This window comes from Mytilus edulis, chromosome 1, assembly GCF_963676685.1.
Source record: "Mytilus edulis chromosome 1, xbMytEdul2.2, whole genome shotgun sequence".
Classification (NCBI taxonomy): domain Eukaryota; kingdom Metazoa; phylum Mollusca; class Bivalvia; order Mytilida; family Mytilidae; genus Mytilus; species Mytilus edulis.
Window position 1 is genome coordinate 21,458,139 of NC_092344.1, and position 27,182 is coordinate 21,485,320.

The 27,182-nt window shown below is 31.3% G+C and overlaps 2 protein-coding genes across 2 annotated transcripts in view; one reads left to right on the forward strand and one right to left on the reverse strand.

Moving 5' to 3' along the window:
• Positions 1–2,409: 2,409 nt before the first annotated feature.
• Positions 2,410–12,168, reverse strand: LOC139527498 (uncharacterized). The gene is made up of 6 exons (XM_071322994.1): positions 11,191–12,168; positions 9,764–9,935; positions 9,041–9,157; positions 6,296–6,553; positions 5,800–5,870; positions 2,410–5,458 (listed from the first exon to the last, which is right to left on the reverse strand). The coding sequence occupies exons 1-6, from the start codon at positions 12,097–12,099 to the stop codon at positions 5,252–5,254; spliced, it is 1,734 nt and encodes a 577-aa protein (XP_071179095.1). The 5' UTR covers positions 12,100–12,168; the 3' UTR covers positions 2,410–5,251.
• A 5,311-nt stretch (positions 12,169–17,479) lies between these two features.
• LOC139527489 (ubiquitin-like modifier-activating enzyme ATG7) overlaps positions 17,480–27,182 on the forward strand; it is a 35,364-nt gene continuing 25,661 nt past the window's right edge. The window contains exons 1-5 of the mRNA XM_071322981.1: positions 17,480–17,713; positions 21,207–21,261; positions 22,496–22,613; positions 23,656–23,733; positions 24,188–24,304. Of these exons, the coding sequence (XP_071179082.1) occupies positions 17,569–17,713; positions 21,207–21,261; positions 22,496–22,613; positions 23,656–23,733; positions 24,188–24,304 (513 nt within the window). The 5' untranslated portion in view covers positions 17,480–17,568. The remainder of the gene's footprint in view (positions 17,714–21,206; positions 21,262–22,495; positions 22,614–23,655; positions 23,734–24,187; positions 24,305–27,182) is intronic.

A 27,182-nucleotide genomic window follows, 5' to 3' on the forward strand; every position in this document is an offset into this window, starting at 1 on the left:
CCGTATATCGTCAAGTTATTGGAATTCCAATGGGGACTAACTGTGCACCACTTATTGCGGACCTGTTTTTGTATTGTTATGAGTTACAATTTATGACTAAAATTAGCAAAGACCCATCAAAACAACATTTGATACAAAAATTTAACAATACTTTTAGATATTTGGATGATATATTGGCTCTAAATAATGACGACTTCAGTATGTATACTAAAGAAATTTATCCTGTAGAACTTACTTTAAATAAAGCTAATGATAACAATGACCACTGCCCTTTCCTCGATCTTGATATCTATATCATAAACGGGAAGCTTAATACAAAAATTTATGATAAAAGAGATGATTTTTCATTTCCTATTGTTAATTATCCATTTTTAGATGGTGACGTTCCCTTGTCACCATCTTATGGTGTTTATATATCTCAACTTGTACGATTCGCTCGTGTATGTAACAATGTATTAGATTTTAGCGAGAGAAATTTATGTATTACTGAAAAATTATTACACCAGGGTTTTCGATATCACAAACTGGTCAAAACATTTACTAAATTTTATCACCGGTATAAGGAAATAATTCGTAAATATAACTCAACATGCAGACATCTTATACGTTCAGGTATTTCACATCCAAAATTTTATGGAAATATTCTTTATAAAGCACAAAAATGTCAGTATTCTCCTCAGAAACTAACAAAACCTTTAAATAGACTTATTAAAAGGGGATATAGTTACGATACTGTTGTCAGGTCATTAAAGATTGCATATTTTGGCATTAACATTGATTCACTGATAGGGTCTTTGCATCGGAACTAAACACATTTATTTCTTATAAAAACAGTTGTTGGCATGACACGGGTTATGTTCTTCTCATATATTTTATGATAGTATGATACTAAACCCCTAACGGGAGGGATTGTACCTGACATTCATATGATGAAGACATAATCTTTCAATCAGTTTAATTGAGGTCTGGAGCTGGCATGTCAGTTAACTGCTAGTAGTCTGTTGTTATTTATGTATTATTGTCATTTTATTTATTTTCTTTTGTTACATCTTTTGACATCAGACTCGGACTTCTCTTGAACTGAATTTTAATGTGCGTATTGTTATTCTTTTACTTTTCTACATTGGCTAGAGGTATAGGGGGAGGGTTGAGATCTCATAAACATGTTTAACCCCGCCGCAATTTTGCGCCTGTCCCAAGTCAGGAGCCTCTGGCCTTTGTTAGTCTTGTATGATTTTAAATTTTAGTTTCTTGTGTATAATTCGGAGTTTAGTATGACGTCCATTATCACTGTACTATTATGCATATTTTAGGGGCCAGCTGAAGGACACCTACGGGTGCGGGAATTCTCGCTACATTGAAGACCCATTGGTTGCCTTCGGCTGTTGTTTGCTCTATGGTCGGGTGGTTGTCGCTTTGACATATTCACCATTTCCTTTCTCAATTTTATCATCCTTCCAAAAAGCAATATTATATATAGATTTTTATGAATTTGTCCTTGATGACTTGATATATTAAACATTGAATTGAAATAACTTCAAAATAATGTGATGTGATCATTTTAAAAGGCAGAAATCAATACACAAACTAAAATTTGTCATAATTGAACCAAATGCATGCTATTTTTAAATAAAAAAGGTTGTTACATGTTAAAACAGAATGGGTCCCAAGTACACGGATGCCCCATCCGCATTATATTTTTTTATGTTCAGTTGACCGTGAAAATGGGGTAAAAACTCTAATTTGGCATTAAAATTAGAAAGATCATATCAGTGGGAACATGTATACCAAGTTTCAAGTTGATTGGACTTCAACTTCATCAAACCTACCTCGACCAAAAACTTTAACCTGAAGGGGGAACGAACGGTTGCACAGACCAGAAAAAATAATGCCCATAAATGGTCCATAATAATAATAAAATTAATAAGGGTTCCACGGAACCCAGTGTCTTGTCTACTTTTGCTGTAAATCGCAGGCACAACAAAAATGAGGAAAAAAATCAATAAAAATATTCCTCTTGATACTATCTTTTGATTGTAAGAAGCTTCTGTCCAAGTTTGGTAAAAATCCAGGATAGTTTTTTAATAAATGTTTTAAAAACTTTAACTGCAGACTGTATGTATGTAATGTTAACTGGAAGAAAATCTAAGTCCATTTAAAATTATAATACGGAAAAAAAGGATTTATTTTTTTACAAAATTTACTTCTGGATACTATCTTATGATCATAAACAAGCTTCTGTCCAAGTTTGTGACAAACCCAGGATAGTATAAGAAAGTTATTAAGATTTTAAAAACTTTAACCACAGAGTGAATAAATTTGGACGCTGCCCAGGACACCGACACTGACAGAATGTAGGATCGCTTAGTCTTGCTTTTTCGACTAAAGTCGAAGGCTCGACAAAAAGAGTTTTTTTTTTTATGATATCAACTTCACTTGCATATTAACAAAGCTGTAACTTGTTTAACCGTTTTACAAAAAAATGTTTTAAAATTGCTTCACAAATACATAATTACTGCAAAAAAAAATATTGAACAGTTGGGTAACTTTTTTTGTTACCATAGCTTATGCATATGTATTTATAGTTCAGAAAAAGTTATTTACTTCGTCTATCCACTCTTACTGGTTCTTACGTACTTTGCTAAACCGAAAATATGCTGAAATTTGAAATAATATAAATTACAGTGGATTTTTTTAAACAGCTTATGCCAATTTATGTGAAACAAAATTGTTCCACCACAACATGAAAATTGTAGGAAAGAGACAGATTTGAGTGGTTTCTTTCTCTATATAAGCTCACATATGTCATTAGTATAGATTCACTTTTTAAAATGTATAAAAGTAAGAAGATTAGGTATAAGTGCAAATGAGACATCTCTCTACTAGAAAACATATAAAAGTAAATTTAAGCAATTAATAGGGTCACAGAGCGAGGGCTGTTTACCCAGTTATGGTCGTTAAAAACTTTCATTATCAACAGGGTCAATGTTCAGGCTTCAACAATGTTCAAAACCTATACTGAATAGTAAGCTATAATAGGTCCAACATGCAAAATGTTAAAAAAAAACTCAAACTTAAAAAAAAAACAGCATTAAATTTATGTACATCACAAAAAAAATATGATAGATAAACAATCGACACTACATGTGTTACTTTATAATTCCAAGACAAAAAGCATGCAAGTTCAGGAATGCAGTATTTATAAATTTACAATTTAAAATGCAATCAATATTCTACATTTAAATCCAATCTTAAATCTCAGATATCTGATGGTATCTTTCTTTCTTATCGTTAATTTTAGAATGAAGTTTAATGCATATTATTTTTGTAAAATTAACTGTAGAGTTATCTCTCATAGATAACAAAAATTGTTAAAAACCATTTAACTTTTGTCATTGACTATTGAAAGGCTCTGTAGTTCATTGGTTTGCATTTCATCCGAGGGTATCACAATCTAATCTTAATCAATGATGATATTTTCAAGAATAAAATTCATAATATTTATATTACACCATTTGTGAGAATGCCCATTAAAAATAATGCTATTCTGTGAAATAGGGATGCTATGCTAAAATTGGCTTTGTATGAAAAGCTAATTCAATATGCAAACTGCTGTTGAATGGTAATTTTCACACTTTGCAGACAGGAGAGGAATAACCTTAAATTCTTATATTGTGCTTCCTAATTCATTTTAAAAAATACATAAAAATGTAAGCCTATATAATCAAATATTATTCACTGGCCTTAATATGACACATAATCATACTACATATTGTATATATCTACCATTTTTGTGTGAGTTAACATTTCATAATAAAATTAAATTTTCTTTGACAGAAATTATTGAACTAAAATGAAATTTTATAAATGAGAAACAACCTCAATGTGAACAATTAAAATGAAGAAAAATATTTCTGTGTACTGGCTAATTTCATTCCAAATAAATTATCTACTGATAATATTTGTTCAGTGCTGCACAATCAATTCAAAAATATGGTTAGATGTAAACATTAATATAAGAAAAGTCACTTAATGATGTATATAAAATAAAAATTTCGATTCATACTGGTCTTTTGATCAATATCTATCATAATGTAAACATAATATCTCAAATAAAACAATAGGAAAAAACTCAACAAAAAAAGGACAACATTCTAGACAATTACAGTATAAAAAAACAATACTACACACTTATCATGTGTAACATATCTTTACCATTTCTGTAAACATGATATTTATGTAAAGTACAATAACTCAACCATATAAAAAACATTAAAAAAACCATGTGGAGATGAATAAGTATCTACCACTATATCGGATTTATGATCATTTCCAATAAGGCTGGCCCGAATGTTTCACAATTCAAAGTATTATTTAAAATGAGCAAATGAAAAAATGAAAAAAAGGGCAGTTTCAAAATCTAAAGGGTTATAGGTAATTTCATTGTACGTTATTTATTCAAAATGAAAATAACTGCATACCATTGGTTTGTTTCAATTGTTAACCTTTTCACTACTCAAAGTTTTTTTTTGTGTGCTATGAATAATTTACCCATAATGCCATAGATTTTGAAGCTGAAAATTATAAATTCTACATTTACATGTTTTGATTTTAACTACAATGTTGTATTCTGGTAATCTTGATTAAATACCATGATGATTTGAACAGTGTAATCCCTAATGTTAATATCTAATTTGATCATGAAGATTATAGATTGGTTTTTTTTTCAAATTTGATTTTATACCAGGGTCATTGAATGGTTATTCCCTTTTATCAATGACATACAAGTTATATTGTCAGGTTGCAGATGCTAATCACACTAAGCACCAACTATGAAATATGGAAGACATGTTAATCATCAACTTAATAAAGCAACAATTACAAGTTGTATTAATTTACAAATAAAGACTTCTACTTTGTCAGATAAAAAAAAATTATCTTTGCACATTTAAAACCTACAACTTCTCTTCTGAACATGTCATAAATATATCAAAAAGATTTACTCAGAAGTATACCACCAAGATGTTTGGGTAAAACAAATATATATAATTCTTCAACAAATTCCCATTTTACACAGGGATAAACTTTTCACCCCTTTAATTTCTTTAAAAAAAAACTTTCACAATAATGTAAAAGGAATTAAATTTTATGCAGAGAATGACAGACAATATATCAATTCATTATAATATCACATTTTTTGGAAGCAATTCCTAAGTATCAAATGAACATCACTGCATGTTTAAACATACAATCATTTATCACACACTGGGGATCTTTTCTGTTCTTTGATGTTATTTCTAGTCAGTAAACTGTTTTTTCTTGTGATCTTCTCCAAGGATTTTACAGTTTTGGCAAAGCTTCCAGGCGATTCAAAATATACTGTCTGATTGTATGGCAATGGTTTTGGACTTCTCTGTCTAAGAAAATATTTCTGGCTGAAACTATTTTTACTAGTACTCTGTAAAATAAATGAACAGTTTAAATCAAAGATGTAAAAAAATATAGCCTAATCAAAATTAATCATATTCTCTGCAACTTAACATGGAAAGAGTCTGTGCTTGGTTTCAATATTACAACAATATTACTATCGATTGGTTCTTTATTGATTATAATAAAACTAGGTTGATAACTCAAATGGTGCATGTCTATATTCATTATAAGACAGCAAGAACAAGATAGATATAAAGTTAAATCACTAAATGGTCATATATTTTAATGGGCAATTTCACTGATACAGTTGTCTTAATTATCCATTAACTTAAAAAAGCACACCTAGAACAACAAAGAACAACAACTTACTGGTTGTGGTGTTATAGATCTGGTTACTCTACTTCCAGTCTGGTCTGCAAATCTTGACTCCATACTACGGACTACAAATATTATATAACAATGCTTAAAATCTGTGCATGCTAGCTTGTAATTCAATAAATATGAAATTAAAAAAAAATATATGAAATATAATTCAATAAAAAACATGTTTCATTAACTAGATGGTCTTTACTTTTTCTATTTTGTTTTCATAAGATAGTCTGCATTCCATCTGCATACATTTTGTTGAAGTTGAAAAAGTGCTTGTTTTTATTTATTTTTTGTTATTTCTAAACGTTGAATGATTCATTAAACAGTACCTTATTTGAGGAATAATAAGACATAAAATAATTCAACATATTAACTTGTCCTGGTAGACATTTTAAACTTCATAGAGAAGCAATTTGAAATGATGATAAAATTATTTTTCAAAGTATCAATTCCTTTTAACAAGATGAAAATAATGAGTGTAAATCAAAAGTCATACTTGGTGAAGGTTGTCTGTATTTTCCAGTTTTTGCCCAAGCATCAATTTGTTCTGCCAACTCCTTAAGAGGTGTAGCACCACGTATATCCCTAAGCTCATCAGTAAGTGTAGTCTGACTGGATTCCCAGGAATAACATGTTGAATAGCTCTCCACGGTGGATAAAGACGAAGGTATATATGTGTTATCTGTATCACCAGACAAACTCTCTGTAGATAAACTACTCTCACTACAACCACTATCACTTTCATAACCTGTTGCTGTAAATAATGTAATAATGGTTAATAATTGACAAATCTATATTCACTTATTTTATAATCTCTACGATCTGATAAGCTCAGTATTAAGACAACATGTATAAGTTATTTGTTTCAGATCTCTAACTTAGAACAGTGCTTTATGTCACTTTCAGCATTTTAGTTTTTTTGTGGCAGTCAGTTAGTATTGGTGGAAGAAGCAGTAGTGAAGGAAGAGAACCATAACCTTTGGCAGAAAAAACTGCCAATCATAGGCAATCATTGGTGTTGAATGCACCTGCCACATGGTGGATTTCAACTCACAACCGTAGTGCTGTGAGCCTAGTTGAACAACTTAAATCACTAAGCCACTGAGCCCCCGTATCAAGTATGACATCAAAGGTTTATTTTGCCACATTTATAGTACTGGAATTTTTATATATATCATAGGAGAGTATTTTATTTTTTTTATCATAAAATGTTTCTTTTAAATGGTAATCAATTAAACAGGGATTTTTTTATGATAATTATTGTTCATATAAAACCACTTTCCATGTAATACGTAGATAAAATGGAAGTACTTTACTATCTGCTGACATTCTTATTATTAGAACATCATGGCATGTTGTTCGTAACTGTATCCTACATTTATCCCCCCCCCCTTCCAAAAAAAAAAAATGGCAGTTCAAACACATGTTGGAGCATATCTTTCTTAAAGTCTACAAGGAATGATTCACTACCTACTTTAGAAAAAAAACTTTTTGGTCATCTATTCTTGATGGCACAATGTTGTAATTTTTATAAAGAAAAAATTGTAAGGGTTCTGCAGAATGATGCCAGAATCCAGTGTCTGGTCTACTTTATGAAGCTTATAAATATTTTAGGACATTTAACTGCAGATTGTATGTAATGTTAACTGGAAGAAAACTATGTACATAATTAAATAACATACGGAAAAACAGGAAATATATTTTTAAATTTCCTTCTAGATACTAGCTTTTGATCATAAACAAACTTCTGTCCAAGTTTGGTAGAAATCCAGGAATGCTGGATGGTTTAAGAAAGTTATCAAAATTTAAAAAAAAGCTTTGAACAGAGTAAATGTTATGTTGTTAAGGTTCATCATAAGGAATTGAAAAATATGGCCGTGTTTACACCTCCAAAATTACTATGAGTACAGACAAACTGGTACATCCAGGAAAGTTTTAAGGCATGGCAGGAACTAGATATATAAAAGTTATATGAAGTCTACGTTTCAGAAAATAAAAAACTTACCTGGATTTTGATGTTCATTTTTTTCCAGTTTGCAGAAGATTGCAAAATAAACAAACACCCGAGTTTCATTTGATACGGTCCACTCAGTTACACAGTTTAAACCTGTTAAATCACCTATTGTTTACAGGTGTCTATTGTCCATCTATTGTCCATTTAAATCAATACTACTCACAACATTGATTATATGAGGGGAGCTTCTCAATCGTTTTCACTACTTAGTTAATTTTTGCACCTTCTGCAGGAACGAAAAAAAATGGATAGCAAAATCTAGAAAAGTTTATAATTTTCTGAAACAAAAAATGCATTTAAAATTTATATATCTAGTTCCTGCCATCCCTTAAAACTGTTGCAGGTGTATAGGTTAGTCTGTACTCAGAGTAAAATTTGGGGTGTAAATACGGCCATTTTAGCCAAAAGGTTATGATGAACCTTAACTGGCAGAAAAAAACTAAGTTCATTTATAAGTAAATTAGGGAAAAAGTATTTTTTTACAAAGTTTCACTTCTAGATGCCATCTTCTGATCATGAATATAAAACAAGCTTTTGTCCTACTTTGGTAGAAATCCAGGATAGTTTAAGCAAGTTAATAAAATTTTAAAAACTTTAACCACAGAGTGAATGTTGCAGAAAAAATAAGTCCATTTAAAAGTAAAATATGGACAAACAGGATTTTTTTTTTACAAATTATATTTCTGGATACTATCTTATGATCATAAACAAGCTTCTGTTTAATTTTGGTAGAAATCCAGAATAGTTTAAGAAACAGACCGAATGTAATGTTAACTGGGAGAAAAACTAAGTCCATTTATAGGTTAAATACAGATAAGCAGTATTTTTTTACAAATTTTATTTCTGAATACTATCTTATGATCATAAGCAAGCTTCTGTTTAAGTTTGGTAGAAATCAAGGATAGTAAAACTGTCATGATAGTTTAAGAAAGTTATTAAAGTTTCAAAAACTTTAACCACAGAGGGAATATGACAATGTGTGGATGATGTCGACAACGACAGAATGTAGGATCACTATGTCTTACTTTTTTTCAACAAAAGTCAAAGAGCAAACTCAACAAAAATCTTGAGTAAAACAAATTCCATATGACTTATGTCAAAATAATAGTTTTAGATTTGCTGTTCAATTGCTGCTTCATGGGACACATACATAAATGTAACTTTGTATAAGTTCATAAAAATCTTAACATTCACAGAATATTTGTAAATCAATATTCTTTCACTTACTATCAGCAGCTGCTGTTAATGTGTTGGGTCTATCTGTATTACTGTTATATTCTTGTAATATAGTGTCACTACTGGTATCTGTACTCAAAGTACGTCCAATTTCTTGGTTCTGATTGCCTGTTTTAAAAATAATTCTGAGTATAAAGTATTTTTTTTAAATCTACATTCGCAAAGAGAATATCTTATAAAAGGTGGTTTTGAATTTTGTCTTTGTCATTGTATTTTCTTATCCAATTTTTTTTCTTTTATCTTTTCTTGTTCTGATAAGACTAAAGTTGATACTACATAAAAAGAACCTACCAGTAAAAAAAATAGTCTGAAAAGCTGTCTTCATGATAGACCTGAAGTCCTACAGTCCAGGCCAGAACAAAATTTGTACAGACAAACAATACTTTCATGAAAAGAGCCTCACAAGCCAAATAAATTTCAAGAAATTTTATGAAAAGCTAATGATTTTCTGGCTTGTACATTTTTGTATGTCAATAGGTTTTTATGAATCCTGCTTATGCTAGTCTAACTAAAGTCTTAACATTGTTTATGCTTGCTTGCATTTCTTACAACTTTTCATGTACCAATATAGATTTATCATTTTTTTGGTGCAAACTCAATTTTGAGATTTGAAGATAAGTTTTTTTACACTTGTGGTACTTTTAAATCAATGACAACATGCAATTAGTTTAGTACATTTGTACCACAGTACGCAATTAAATATACATGAGTTACCTAGCCCAGTGTTTTTGATCTCCAGGTTTTCAATTTTTCTCTTGATGTCCCATAAGAGTTGATTATTGATGACATGTAAATCTTGATAGCAGTAAGCTGAAATTCCCAATACAAGTAAAGCAACTGCACCGGATATCTTCCTGCAAAGCTTCTGGTACATATAAACTGCCTCCTGCAATTAATTAAAAAAAAAATATATATGCAAAAATTGTGTGTCTTCATGAAGTTGTACATGGTGTAGAAACTAGCAATATGCTTTATTAATAAACTTTTAACAAACCCTTCAATTGGAACTAAAATGTTCATCTGCTTTAACTTGAAACTGGACCAATTTCTGCATTAAACATGTTAAAAGAAGTGATGATGCTAATATAAATACAGTAGCAAAGGGAGATAATAATGCATCCAAATTAAGTGCTGTTTTCCTAATGTTGCTGATCAACATGATCAATGAAAACCATCAAACACTAATGTTGTCAAATTGCTTCAGTGAATTTAAAAATATTCAGAAGATGAAACTAAAATAATATATATATACAAGTATGATGGAGACATAATCTTTAAATCAGTTTAATTGAGGTCTGGAGCTGGCATGTCAGTAACTGCTTGTAGTCCTTTGTTAATTTATGTATTATTGTCATTTTGTGTAGTTTCTTTTGTTAACTGTTCTGACATCGGACTCAGATTTTTCTTAAACTGAGTTTTACTGTGTGTATTGTTGTGTGTTTGATTTTTCTACATTGGCTAGAGGTATAGGGGAAGGGTTGACATCTCCAGAAACATGTTTAACCTCACCGCATTTTTGAGCCTGTCCCAAGTCAGGAGCCTCTGGTTTTTGTTAGTCTTGTATGATTTTTAATTTTAGTTTCTTGTGTATAATTCTGAGTTTAGTATGACGCCCATTATCACTGAACTAGTATAAATTTTTGTTAAGGGGCCAGTTGAAGGACTCCACCGGAGGTACCAGAGTTTCTTGCTACATTAAAGACCCATTGGTGACCTTCTGATGTTATCTGCTCTATCATGTCTATGGTCTGGTTGTTGTCTCTTTGAACTATTTCCCATTTCCAATTTTATTCAAACATGTGATAAAAAATGTATCTGCTGTAGAGGCATGTATATGACATGAAAGAGTTAAACTTAGACTGTTTACTTTTCTTACATCATATTACATCAACATGATTAATAAATTATTTACTGACAAATATTGGTTTAGAGTTTTGATGTTCGGTCGCAAAACCTGGAATTCGAAGATGTTGTTGCAAAAATAGAAATACATGTAGGATTCTATCATGTCTATTTCTAGCTGAAATATATATGCACATACAATTTAGACCTTCGTTCTTTTTTATGTAATCAAACAATTTTATACGGATATTGCCCAAAAAATGTAAAATTTGAATATTAAATACATTATATAAACCTACATCGATATCACCACCACTTCCAGCTAGTTGATTTTCTTCTGATATCAGCCAAGATATGGCAAATCTCTCTGACAAGATGTTAACGGTTGCTACCCCAAATAACCAAAACCTTGCTGCCGCAGTACGAGGCGCTGATGTCAGAAAATAAGACATAAGCACCATAACAGCATAGTATAGAATCGAATATAAACCAGTGAATTCTCCTAACATCATTGACTGAAGGTGTGAAAATTTATCAAATAAATCGCCAATAAGGAGACGCTGTTCATTTGTTGCATTTTTATATTCATCAAATATTTTATGAATATTATCAGAAGATGTTGATATAATATTACTCAAATTGACAGATTTTTCAAGAATTTCTTGCTGGTTAGTCATTGATTCCTTTTGCTGGTGAAGCATTTCATTTTGAAGTTCACTTGTTTCTTCAAGTTGTGTAGCGACATCTTCCGAGCTTGTTGCAAGTCTTTTGATGGTTCGTTCTGTCTCATCATGCCAAACCTGGGATTCTAAAAAATAGCAAATGTTCTGTGTATGTGTAAAGAAGGTTGCCATTGAGTTTCGATCGGAATCCTTCATATTCTGTGTACATTCTGATAATTTCTGAGTAACATCACATTCATATATTGGTAGATTTTGCATTTGTAAAAAGCAGTTCAAGTATGCAAGAGCTAGTTTTCCTTGGACTTCAGCTGTCAACTGCTTGCAATCTTTAGTGAGTACAATTATTGTTTCTTTCCAACAATATCCATAGTTTGGAAATTCACTTTTACTTTGCATTAATTCAAATTCAGTTTTTCCAGCGTGAAATTTTGACTTGTCCAAGTTTGTGAACTTAACCTCTACTAAAACAATGAAAAACAAAAGAACAGTGAGGGAGGAAAAAAAGAAAACTCCCCTTAATATCATAATTCTCAGAGTTGATTTTTCAAATCGTAAACAAAGCAAGTTATCTTCTCTTGGTCATGCTTGATATTTAAATTGTGTATTGCATTTCGAGAACAGTGCAAATTCTATATATACAAGAACATTGGCTGCTATCTTTGGAAAAAAATATAGCAATAGAAATAAATAAAAAATTCTCGTCAAATATCAAATCAGTGGATGACGAAAACCCACTAATAGACTTTAAATCTATCCGTGGCTACGGAGGAACAGCAATTCTGTGGCAGAAAGATCTAAACAACACAGTTGGGAATTCTCGTATTCAAGTGATAACAATAAACAGCAGTCCAATTGCAACATGCTTAATTAATGCCTATATGCCATCTGCACAGAGTAGTGGGGACATTGAATATAAAGATACATTAGATCATGGAAGTAATATTTAGATCCCATATCCATTATTACTTCCATGATTAGATCAAATCTCCGAAATTATGGGGTATAGAGAAACATACCAGATAATTTTATGTGGTGATATGAATGCGTCTTTACATCGTGACAATAGGAAACGGGACACTGTCTTTGGAGAATTCAAAAACATAAACAATCTCCATATACCAGATGGTTATCCAATAAAGCCAACCTTTTTTCATCACAATGGCAAATATACAAATTGACTATTTCTTGTTTGATGAAAGAATTATACAGCAATCAAATCCAAATGTGAAAATAGCTATGAGGCATCCTACAAATACCTCTGATCATACTCTAGTCACTGCACATATGGCTCTAAAGGTTGAAAGATGTTCTCTACGACCTGTCAAAATATATACAAGGCCAAACTGGAGAAAATGCGACAAAAGCCTCTACAAGTCAACTATTGAAAGTAGTCTAGACAATACATCTGGAGAAAAGAAATTCTCGGGTACCGTAGAATCACGTATACAAAAATTGGAATTAACACTTCATAAAGCTGGTACAAAATCTATTCCGAGCTACAGGAAGCTGAAAAAACTAAAATCTGTTGGGAAAGGCATATGGAATAGCAAAATTAGCCAAGCATCTAAAGAAGCAAAGTCTGCACATAGGAACTGGATAGATAAAACCAACAAAAATCAGGATGCAGATCAAGAAAAGCTGGCTCTCAAAAACAAAAAACGTCATCTGAGACAACTACAGAGACAGGCACATGCATCAAAGAAGGAAAAGTTCATAAATGAAATCATGCAAGCTTCAGAAAAAGACAGCAAAACATTCCATAAATTAATAAAGCAACAACGATCTAATCATTCATCAAATACTGACGTTCTTTACATTGGAAATGAGAAATTTGAAGGAGAAAGTATTCTAAAAGCATGGACAATACATTTCGAAAAACTCGGAACACCAAATCATGACAAAAATATCTTTGACCTGGAACGCTTCCACTTGGCTAAATTGCAAAATGACATCATTTTTGAAAATCAACATTCCAAAAAAGAAATTAAACAAGCAACACCTGAAGAAGTTAAAAGTGCAATTAAGAACCTAAGCACCGGCATCAGACGAAAATGGTATATGTTCTGAACATTACAAATATGCTGTAGATGAATTATCAGAAGAAATCGCAAGCATAATCAATGATATTTTCTCCGATTTGGATGTTCCGAAAAATCTAAAAAATGGTTTATTAACACCTGTTCTTAAAAAGAAAAAGGATAAAACCGTACCTGGAAATTACAGGGGAATTGTTGTAACAAGTATCTTTTCTAAAATCTTTGAATCAATCGTTAAAGGAAGGCTAGAATATGAGCTACTACCATCACAAAATCCATTACAGAGAGGGTTTACAGAAGGCGCATCAAGCCTCTTCGCAGCCTTTATTACAACTGAAACTATTCTAATATATCGTCTTCTTCAAATATTATTAGAACTTGTTGCACTGGATGCAGAAAAGGCATTTGACACCCTGAGTCATGAGATCATGTTAAATAAGCTTTATCATGATGGAATTGAGGGAGATATGTGGATCCTACTACGGAACATCTATCAAGATCTGTCTCTCAAAATCAAGTGGAATAATGAAACATCAGAAAGTATCAATATCATGCAAGGGGTTCGTCAAGGAGCAAAATTATCATCTCTGCTATACAAGCGATACAATAATACCATTCTCAATGCAATATCCAGTAGTAATCTAGGCGCAAAAATAGGCAACATACAAGTAGGCTCTCCTACATGTGCGGACGATATTGCCTTACTGGGTGAGCGGTCAGATTTACAGGCAATGCTCAATATTATAGACTTCCACACTAAAAGAGACATGGTTAAAATTAATCCAGACAAATCAGAGATAATGTGCGTATCTAAAGGATTAAAGCAACAAACGCATTCATACAGCTTCAATGGAAAAGAAATAAAATGAGTAGAAAAGCTGAAGCATCTAGGTATCACCAGGGCAACAAATTGCAAAGTCAACTTGGACGAAAGGCTAAAAACTGGCCGGCAAACTATATATGCCTTGCTAGGTTCTGGCCTACATGCCAGAACAGGAATGTCACCGCTGGTACTTAAAAAGATCTGGAAAACATATGTTGTCCCCCGCTATCTTTATGGACTCGAAGTACAAATATGCATGAAAAAGGATGTATCTGAACTAGAAAAGTTACAGAGGAAAATGTTCAAACAATTTCAATGTCTATCAGATAGGACAGCATCTGCTTCAGTATATATACTAATAGGTGCTGAACCCATAGAATCGGTACTGGACAAAAACATGCTAGCCTTATTTCTCTCAATTTCTCGCCTAGATGGCTCAATAGAACATCAAATCCTAGAATGGGAACTAGAAATCAGCACAGAATTTGACAATTCTTTCATCTGTCGTATAAGCAAAATTTTACAAAAATATCAACTCCCAACAGCAGAAGAAATTATGAAAAATCCTCCATCAAAATATATTTGGAAAAAACAACTTCAAAAAGCCATAAATGATTACTGGTCTTCAATTTGGACAGAAGAATGTAATACAAAATCAACACTCAAACATTTATCGTTGCAAAATAATCCGGTAAATAATCCGCATAACATTTGGAAATGTGTTCGAAATAATCAATATGACATCAAAAAAGCGGAATTGAAATGTAAGCTAGTAACTGGTACCTACATGCTTCAAAGTATAAAAGCAAAATTCAGTAAAAATATAGTACTGCCTGACTGTAAGCTATGTAAGGACAATGATGAAACCCTTGAACATTTTCTCCTGGAATGTACTAGGCTTGATGTACGACAAAAATGCATGGCGAAGCTAGTCAACAAGCTAAGAGAGATAGAAGGGGGTGGTACAATCGACGTCAGTAATGATGAAATACTGATGGAAATTATACTGGATTGTTCTAAGACAAATATACTGAATAATCAGCCAATGGACAAGCTACTGGATATAGAAAGGCAAACACAAGATCTTTGCTACCAGTTACATATAAAGCGAACAAAACTTTTATGTGACATCAAGTAAAAGAAATGTATGAAGGCTCTAATTATTTTAGATTTTAACTTTTATAAATCTAAAGTATATATTTAAATACTGAAATAGCAAATAAGTCTTACTAAAATGTTCTAGATTTTAACTGTTAAAGTTTTCAAGTAACTTATAACACCGAAATCGTAAATATATGGTGTGTACTGTCTGCATGGGATGCCAAGCTAACTAGTACACTCTATAATATCTTCAAATCAAGAGCAATATCCAATATAGTCTGTACAGTCTGCATGGGATGCCAAGCTATTAACTTGTATCAGTCTATCAAGAAGTGCGTGATTTATACTTTTAATGATAGCCTTGGCAGGGCACTTATAGTTTTATTAAATAAGCTGTAAATAACATTTTTATCATAATATAGTGGTGAACGCTATTGCCGCAATAGTTCTGTGTACATTTCTTATCGTGATATTGTATTTGCAACTTGTGCTGTGTACATTTTTATTGTGATACAATTGGTGAACATTAGCTGCATACAAGTTTTTACCGTGATATCGTGTTGATTCTTATTACCGCAATTGTGATGTGTACATAATATTTTTAACTTATTATCGTCGTAATATTTTAAGACTTTTAAAATATTTCTTTTAGTCGTACATATTTTTAATGTAAATATAAAGATATCCGCAATCTCGGTGTGTAAATTAAATTGCTCATCCGATAAGTGGAGTGCTCCGATTAAACGGAGGTGAATACCTGTACAGAACAGAACAGAACACTGTATAAATATATAAAAATACATTGAGACATCATGCAAAACTAAATATACCACATGATCCTACATGGTTGGCCACTTATGGAATACGGTATTGAGAATATTGTGTCATGTTCCCAGACTAAACCAAGACAGAGACTAATAATGTAATCGGGACCCTAATACTGGGCGCGAACGTGTAGGGTGCGAACGTGTAGGGTGCGAAAATGTATTGGGCGCGAACGGACCTGATACCAATACTGGGGAGGTCTAAAACGCGGAAATTGAAAACGCGGAAGAGAAAAATGAGTGTATTATGACTGATATCTTTGGAACCACTAAAGCTAAATTAATAAATAAAACTGATTTTGAAAGCTAATATAATAGTCTATAAGATAAAATATTTGAATATGTTTTTTTATTGAAAAGTTGACCGGAAGACTTTCTTAGTGTGACTCTGGCAACACATTTTTGAACATTAAAACTTAAATTCACAAAAAAGCATATAACCCGGTCAAAGTCTGTAAATTGACTCTTAAAGATATTTAAATGAATAATAATATGATATAAAGAACAAAATAAATATATTACTATAAAAGGACAAAAAGTTGACCAGAAGGCCCCCTTGTACACAAATATTGAAGTGAAATTTTCAACTTTGAATTAAAATTCACAAAAATATAAAAAGCCCGGTCAAAGTCTGTCAATTGACTCTTAAAGACATTTAAATGACAAATAATATGATATAAAGACAAAAATAAATATATTACTATAAAAGGGCAAAAAGTTGACCGGAAGGCCCCCTTGTACACAAATATTGAAGCGAAATTTTCAACTTTTAATTAAAATTCACAAAAATATAAAAAGCCCGGTCAAAGCCTGTTAATTGACTCTTAAAGACATTTAAATGACAAATAATATGATATAAAGACAAAAATAAATATTTTACTATAAAAGGGCAAAAAGTTGACCGGAAGGCCCCCTTGTATACAAATATTGAAGTGAAAGTTTCAACTTTTTAAAATTCACAAAAATATAAAAAGCCCGGTCAAAATCGAGAACATATGAGAAAATGATTTAGAAATATATAAATACATACCTCGCGGTTCCAAAGATATTAGTTATAATACACTCATTTTTCATTTCCGCGTTTTTTATTTCCGCGTTTTAGACCTTCCCCCTAATACTTTTACAATTTTGTACACTAATCACGTGACATTAAAAATGGTAGACCTATTTGGAAAATCTTAAATTCTTATTTCCTTTTATTGATAATACCATGTCGAGTCAACAAAAGAAACTTCAGTTTGCCCCATTCAGTAGTTTTCTTGATGCTGGTTTCTGGCACAAATTATCCGAAAATAAACTAAATGTTTATGGTTTGGATGAAACCCCTAAGTTCATCAATGGATTTTATTATAACGGTAAGTGAAAAATTATCGGAAATATGTCTGGGAATAATATATTTTTTTATACAAAATATCTACTTTAATATGAGGCATGCAGGCATTACCTGTAAATGGGGACGAAGTCTGTATGAATTATTTTTTTGTAACTTAGTATTTGTTAAAAAAAAGAAACGGAAATACCGTAACGTTTCCGATTTTGGTTCTGTTGTTAGGGATTTTAGTTGTGACGTTATTTAAATTATGACGTCATATGCAATGTAAACAAAGAAACGCTATCATCAGGTAACGTTTTTTCATATCAAGGAATTAATAAAAATGAAATTGGTATTGCGCGTTCCTTCCTATTTTATACTAGACTGATAAATATATATTTTACTCAAAGTTTCATACAAACGAGACCGGAAAAAGGAAGTACATTGTACATTTCTGCGCCGGTCCGGGATTTTAAAACACGACAAAAAAAATTTGAACGATTTTGAGATCATTAGTACAATGAAAAATTCGGGAAATTTTCCCGAATTTTTTTTTTTATTGAATTTTCTACTGTTATTGGGGACTTCGTCCCCATATTATATGCTTTACTTTTCAACACTACCAGTTAAGTTGTATGTGGACATGGCTAAGAAAGACTCCCTGATATCCCATAATTCCTTGCCCAAAACAATCTTTGACTAATTTACATCATTTTTGGAATCTTCCGATCGTCAATTTCGCATGCCTTTATGACTTCATTTACCAGATAGAAGGCGTGCCTGTACCCCTGCTCTCTTAAAAACTTCCAGCACTTTCATTATATCATCATTCTGTAGGGTAGTATAGAAATAATTTATGTTCTTTAAGCATGGTAAGTACATTGTATGTAATCCTGGGTAACACGAATGACCGAATAACACTTGTGATGACTGAATTACACTTGAAATTTCAATATTATCACATATTAGTGACTTTTAAACATTGATTATCTATACTATTAAACGAGAAGACCTCATTTTGTGTGTCGCTTCTCTTCTTTCCACATTAAATTATTCATCATGTCTCTGTGTCCTATAGGTACCATGCATAGTCGCATTTGTCATCCATTCTTATGATTATACAGTTTGGGTTATTTTGGGAGAAAAACGAAAAAAAGGACGTCCGGATATTGTTCCGTCATTGGATATAATTTTAAATCACAATAGACTTCTGGTTTGCGTTTTCTGTATAGGGAAAACGGTACTATTTATTCTGCCATAGGCGACAATACTAACAAATGACTAACATTTTCTAATTTTACCACTTTTAATAACAAAAACCTGGATAAAACAGTTATGTGTGGTGTTAGTACTTTATTACTCTATTTTAAAAATTGAAGCCAAATAGTATCATCGATGTATTTTATAGCTTAAAAATGATTTACAGAAAGCGGATAAGTTCATAAAGATCATTTTAAATTTAATGTTGTACATTGAACATGGCGGCCATTGTGATGTCCATGGTCACCTTATTGGATGTACACACTAAATTTTAAAAGTTTTTTATGAACTTATCTGCTTTCTGTAAATCATTTATAAGTTATAAAATACATCGATAATATACTATTATTTTATAAATAATGCTTAAAAGTCACCAATAATGTACTAATATTAAAATTTAAAGTGTTATATTCGGTCATTACAAGTGTTATTCGGTCATTACAAGTGTTATTCGGATATTAACAGTGTTATTCGGTCATTCAAGGTACCGAGTTATCTTGATTCCTGTACGAATGAGCATGATGAGGGAGAGTGACCATCTCATTAGATATTAATTTCTCAAATAATTTGTGCAGTGTAATAATAAACTTTTTCACCCGTTTGCTTAATATGTGTTGGAAGTGAAGATGCATACATTTATGTCACATGGTGATGGAAGTCACATTACAGATTCGTCTAAAAACTAGAGGCAGATTCAAATGGTTTCTCATGGGGCCCTTTTGTAGGAAAAATCTGGTAGATTATATATGGAATTACAGAAGCATGGCTGGAGCGGGCCCCCTCTTAGACAGTCACTGGGCCTCCCCCTTACGAAAATTTCTGGATCCACTTCTGAAAACCCTATCCTGGAACTGCTGTATTACAACTACTGTCTAACACAAAATCTTGCATTTGAGTTTTTCTGTTTCTCTACATTCAAGAAGATAAGTTTAATCACATAGCAGTTAGTCTCATTGATAAAACAAGAAGTAAAGTTGAATGGCTATATGGTCTCCATGGTTTCTCTGTAATGAAATATAATTGTTTACATCTTTGTCCTTTGGTCTTTATACATGTTATATATAGTTATATTATTGCAAACATACCATATCTTTTTATTTGAATAATCTTAAAGAAAATGCAATTTAATATTTTCAAAAAGAGGAAATAGTATTACATATAAATTTCAGATATACATATATTTCATTATTTCAAAATAAACTGTTTCAAATTTACAATCTTCACAAGTATGTACATGTTACAGCCAATACAGGTCATCTTTCCTTGTAATCACCAGTTTGATGTAAAAAATATTGTGTGTTGAGGTCAGCTATTTGTGTGAACATTAATACACAAATTACATGAAAAGATGTCCATGGGCGGTTGCCTCTCCTAACTCACTGTTATTATTGTTTGATCAGCATATATAGTTGTATGCATATAAATATGTTAGTGGCAATAAGTTAAATTAGGCACCAAGATTCAATCTTAGATAATAGGGTAATGTTTAGGCAGTAAGTTCATGAAGTTTATTTCCTAACTGATGTTAGGCATTACTGATCATTCCTTTTAAATCCTTAAGATCAGATAACAGCTATAATATATCCGTTTTGTATAGAAAAAATATTTGCACATGTAGATGAAAATACACTATTGTTGATGCAAATGATTTAGGAAAGAAGAAGAAGATTGGAAAAGTTTCATTTTTTAACCCCATGAATAAAACTGTGAAAATGTATAGTTCTTTTATGGTCTCAACATGTTAACGAGAACTTCTAACATTTAAAGAATATGCATAAAAAATTATCCCAGTCACCTCATATCTCCAGAAGCTTTGTTTTATGATTAAACAGGATTGACTCAGTTTATCCTATCTAATCTTGTCTTCTTTTTTGAAAGTTTTCATATAGACATAATAATGTAATCTATGTACATGATGATTTAATGTTTTTTACAATGTGATGTGTGTTTTCATCTAAGTAGTTTGTCTATTGTGTGATCTCCGTCATCACTGAGGTTGTGAGATAAAATCCTTCTACTTGTGAGGAATTTTGACTCAGATCTTAACTGATAAGGATGACCAGTTATCCTATAGAAGGTTAATGTTTCCATGCAATTTTCTAGGCCTCTACTAATAAAAACTGGCTGCCATGCATGGTATAGCCAAGATTGCCAAAAGTAATACTATACACCACCAAACAAACAGGCATATATTCAAATGCAGAAACAATGAAAACTGAACATTATGTTATAAGATGTATAGTTATAGATTGTAAGCTATGTTCATTATTTTTCAGGTGATCCAGCTGGGTTACCATGCAGATTGAATGTAGAATATTCAGCATTTGATAAGTAAGCTACAATGTATAAATATACCTTCATGAGCTACTTTTTGAGTAAATTGAGGTTCAAATTTCAGATATTTCCTCAAAATATGGATTTGTGGACGCATTTTTCCTATTGATAGAAATGCATAACTTTTTTGGTTTAAAAGATATACATGATATGTTTTTTTGTTAAATTATTTGTAATTTATGCAGTTATATAAATATTGCATATATTTGTACATTTTATTTTTACAAACAATTCAAATTTATCAAATGATTATGAATGTAGGAAAAAAACATCTTTTTTTGCTGTATAATTAATCAAATTTTAAAAAATTGCCCTATTTATCATGTTTATGTTTTCATAAAAATTGGTACACATAATCGTGATAATCTTCTTACGTAATCAAACCAAATGCCATTTTAAAAAAGAGTGGTCCATGAACTTGTTTTCAAGTTAAATCAGTTTGAATGGTAAAAATCAGCCGAAAACTGCAATTTTTTCTGATAAGACACTGTTTGACGTTGCGAAAATAACAATTTACGTTATCAACATGATTGCTTCCCCTGTAACTGTATCGTATGCCCTTAAGAGGAACAATAAATGAAGAGTCAATGATATTTGGTTATGCAGTTTTATCTTATGGTGGATATTATGAAATTAAATGTCACATTTTCATAACATAACATCTAGGCCACTCATTACAGTTTAACATTTGTTTATAATCATACATGTCATGCATGTAGTTTGCATAAAATATATGATTATAGTCAGGTCCTGGTTCTCACAAAGACAAGGCCATGAGTCCTCACCCCTGGACTCATGGAAATCTGTCTGGACTCTGGACTCACCATTTTCAAAACTGGTGAGTCCAAAGATGCATAACGATTGAAATATTTTGAATAAACTGAACACACACACATCGATCATTTTATTGCATAAGTTTAAAAATTTTCGGAATTTAATGTTGTTTCAATGCTCTATATATTAGGTTATGGAGGCTAGTTGATAAATTATATATAGCAATAAAATGTCTTATTCTTACTGTTGGACTCACCATGGCCAAAAAAGACAAGTTCCTGGGCTCGCCTTCAAAAATTCTTAGTGAGAACCTTGAGATATAGAGAAGCTGTAAGTGGCAAAATTATTCAAACTGTAAGTCCACTTCCTATAAAAGACATTTAAGTTATTGCCATTTAATGACAGTTTTTAGAGCATCTAGTTTCTCAAAGATGAAATATTTTCTTATATTTTAAAGGGTACCACAAGTTCCATCCAGATGTTTCAGATCACATGGTGTCCTCCATAATATGAACACAATAGACAAATTTAAAGAATGTGATCACAAAGAATTACTAGAAAATGTTGGAAAAAAAGTTTGTTAAGTTTTTTTCCTCTTTACTTTTAGTTCAGATATATAGAGTGGAGTGCTCATTTTCACCACATCTTTTCATGTGTTCTAAAGTTTATGTTCAGGTCTAAATGTTTTTGAAGTATACTGATATTTCTATATGAAGTTCAAATGCAAAATATTCTTAAGCTTGAAAACGTGTTTGTTTGAAAATAATCATCTGAAAAGTTAAATTAAAGGGTGTTTGAAACTTCCTGATGTTTTGTCAACGGGGGACACATATTCGCCGTTTTTACACATCTATTTAAAACCAAATAACCACAGCTTTAAACAATATTTATCAAATCAATTTCATTATAGATGAATAGCAGACATTTCAAATGTGTAAAAACAGAAATTTAGGGCATTCAGTCAAAGAATTAATCAGAAATATTTCTTTGAAATCGTGTTTTTTATTCAAGAAATTGGCCAAGAATCGTTGTCCGTTTTTGTCAGTCATTGCACTGATTTCCATACTTTTAACTCTAGTCACCTAAATCGTTCTGGTTTTTACACCAATAAAATAGCAACAAGTTCCATACACTAGAAACTAATGCTTGTCTTAAACTGAAACAGAATATATATGACCAAAGGAACTAATAAAATAAGCCATAAAACAGTAAGAGGATAATATTGTGTTATTTTTCAGAACAGCATCTAGTATAATAATATGTTAATAGATTTTAATGCTACAAAACAATATTTTTGTGCTGGCTTTTTGTGGAGAAGATTGTAGGTTCATTTCAATGTCAATTCAACTTACAGACTTTAGAATTGTTATTTATTGCTTCTCAAAAAAACTTGTGACCATTATAAGGAATAAGACTTGTCCATTTGGATTTGAATGTATTTGGTTTAGTACAAACTGTAAAGCCAAATATCTTTATATCACATTTTTAAACAATATATTAGATTAGCATGTAATAATTGCTGATGAACATTAGGCAAACAATCAATTAATTAGTCTATCTTTAGAATATTTTTCAAGCATAGCCATATTTTACAGTTCAGTTGAAATTTACTTGCAGGTCTGGGAAGATATTGTTAGCAATAAAATAGAAGAAGATCCATCACTTTTATCACGATTTCTGCTTTTAACATTTGCAGTAAGTATATTTGAGATTCATCAAGTTAAAAGCTGAAAAGATATATAAGCAAATATGCTGAAAATATCTTATAGTATGGAATCTACTAAACCAATTAGAAAAACAGATTTATCTAATACTAGTAACTCTGTTCTTGTCTTCTTATTTTTTATTATTAGTGGTGGTTGGTGATAAGTTGTCTCATTTATAATCATAAAACATTTCCTTATTGTAATATTATTGGTCAGAGAGTACCCAATAGTTCTTGCGAAGAAGCTATTCTCATTAATAAGGATAAGGATTGAGGATCTTTCAAATCATTTTTTTTAAATTTGATAGCAAGACAAGGACTGCTACCTGATAAGAGCTACATGTATACTGATTCCTGTTTATTTTAAATCATGTTTTCTTTGCTATTGATGCAGTTTAAATCAGTTAAAAATTTGCAGTTTTTGTAGTTTTGTTTCTTTTTTAGGATTTGAAGAAGTATATTTATTATTATTGGTTTGCATTTCCATGTTTATGTATGCCAGAAGATGTTACTATGGTTACAGATCCTGTGAAGTTAACAGACAGGTTGAACAGCCAGCAAGTGAGTTTAGGACAACTTTTTTTTAATTGTTTAAAATCAACAGTATCAATTTGGGAATACACTGTTTGTTGTCTCCCTTTGACTATATAGTATTAGTGTATAATTGTAATTTTCAATAAAAAAAAATCATAACAATTATTTGTATACTTTAATTTAAACTGAAATCGCTCTGCTCCTCAGGCTATCTTGATTGACAAATAAAAATTTGTTGTTGTGTGAAAAATTGGTACTTTACATCATGAGGCTGCACCACAAAATGCTTTTGGGCATGTGCTAAATTGTAAAAGAAATGTATTACAAAATGAGCCATCATGCATATCTTAAGTTTACGATATGAGCAGGGCAATGAGGAAAAAGCTACCATTACTGCCTACCTAAAATTAATTGCACATCTTCATAAGAGTTATGGCTCATAGAATTATTAATAAAATGGAAAATTGCATTTTTAGGGCTTTCATGTGTACAAATCTTGCCGGAGTTTTATAAAACTTATATCATAGGTGTATATATCAACAATGTCTCTGACAATTCAAAAATCAGTACAGATGAATTATTTTGAAAAGAGCTGCTTGGGAACATTTTATATATGGAAAATTGCATTGTTAGCCCTCTTATAGATACAATTTTTACTGGATTATTATGTAACTTGTATGATAGGTTTATATTAACAAGTTAAGGGGGATTTCTAAAATCAGTGGTGGTCAATAATTTGTAGAGTTATGCCCCTTAGAAACTTTATTATATGAAGTTTACATTGTAAGTGCTCTCATATGTACATTTTTAGCCAGATTTTATCAAATTCATATCAAAGTTTGATATCATCAATGTCACGTAAAATAATTTAAAAAAGTTAAAAAAACAAAAAACAAAAATGTTTTAGTTATTTATTTTGGACAGATAAAATATGTAAAAGACATTGGACTTCTGTTCTTTTATATGTATTTTATTTGTGATTGAGCACAGACTACTCTTAAAGATTCAGACCAGTATTTGACATTATCCAGTGTTGCCCAGTTTTACTCTGAAACACCCAGGTTTTCCCAGTATTTCCCATTTGGTTTGGCAAAAATCATAAAACATGTGTTTTGGCCAACCCTGTGCATGTATCTCAGTTTATTCATGCAACAATTTGAATATTTACAATAAAGAGGTAGCATGCCCTTTTATTACAGCTGCATATTTCAATTTGTTCTTGAACTTGTATAGCTTTTTATATGATAAAAAGTCTTCTCATTGTTAAAGGCCATATAGTGACCTATAGTTGCTAATATTATTAATTCGTATATTTTAAATCATTTGATTTGTTCAGAGGTAGTCACATGTTAAACTATATTTTCAAAGGTAAAGAGAAAACAGCGGATAGCAAAAATATAAAAAGGATATAAAATAACAACATTTGTTGTTAATGTCTAGGAGATAATTTTATATCTATAAAATTCCAACAAAATCAAATGAAGATTTTGATATAGATATGGTCGGAAATTAATAATATAACAATTATAGCCTATTTATGAGTTCAATACAGGATATATCGACCCAAAGAAGTATATCTACATCAGACTTCGTCGTCAGTCAATATACTTCTTTCAGGTCACTATATCCTTGTATCGACCTCATACAAAGGCTATAATTGTATAATATTCACAGCATTTTATCTCTGGTGGATATTATTAGTTACATAGTGTGCTAGTGACCTAATACAGTATATATAGGGTCAGTAAATTCCATATGGGGTGAGAGTGAAGTTCGAATCCCCATATGGAATTTACTGACCCCATATATATACCGTATTACGTCACTAGCACACTATGTAACAAATTTATCTTACCGACTATCTTAATGTGTAAAATTTAGGCTTGTGATCTATCAGAATGAGAAAGCCAGTCTTCAATACTGTTAGCATTAAGAATCTACTTCCATTGATCCTACAAGAATATCCAACGATAACAACTTGTTAGGTTTAAATGTGTTTAATGAATTAATTTCAATCTTAATTATCAATTTCTTCGTCTGTTGAAACCTTTAAGATTTTTTCTCAGTTCTGTTTTGTTTTTATAAAGGGACATAACACCACTACTAACCGTTTATGAAATAAGCCCCGCCTCCCTACTACCTTATATGGAATAAAAAGGGACGTAACTCCACTACTAACCGTGTATGAAATAAGCCCCGCCTCCCTACTAACCTAATATCAAATACACATGGTCATCACGCAGACGCTTTTAACCAATCACATTCCAAGAAAAGTATAGGAGGTAAGATAAATTGTTATCTCATATGCAATCTCACCACATCTCTGTATTTTGATATTGACAAAATTGACATCATAGAATTAAACAAAAACAAATGAACAAAAGTTTTATTTAGAATATATGCAGAATTAGTAGACACATTACTTCTTATTATTTGAAACACAAAACATTTACTTATGATATTACAGTTACTAATATAATGCTGATCCTAAATTATTTTTAGAATGTGTATTTGAGCGTCAAAATCCCCTTCACTTGAACTACATCCAAGCCACAGTTGCATACTGTTGTCAATAACTAGAGAAACTGGCCATTTTACCCTCTGCGCTGTCATTATTCTGGTTGATAAAAGCTCTCCTGTCATTGATAAGACGTGTAAGGCATTACAGTAAAGATCAGTCACTATAATGTTGCCAGTAGATGTTGTCACTACGCCCAATGCATGAAACACATTGTCAGTTTTATTGATCTTTGGATTCCCCTGATATAGCCATTTCAGTCCCCCACCCTGACCCAATACCATCACCCTCCAACTCTTTACAGATATATGATCAAGAACCACTATGTCATTGTTAACATTTGTTGTGATTCTGCTAGGTAAAGTGAACAATCTTTTTCCTTGTTTG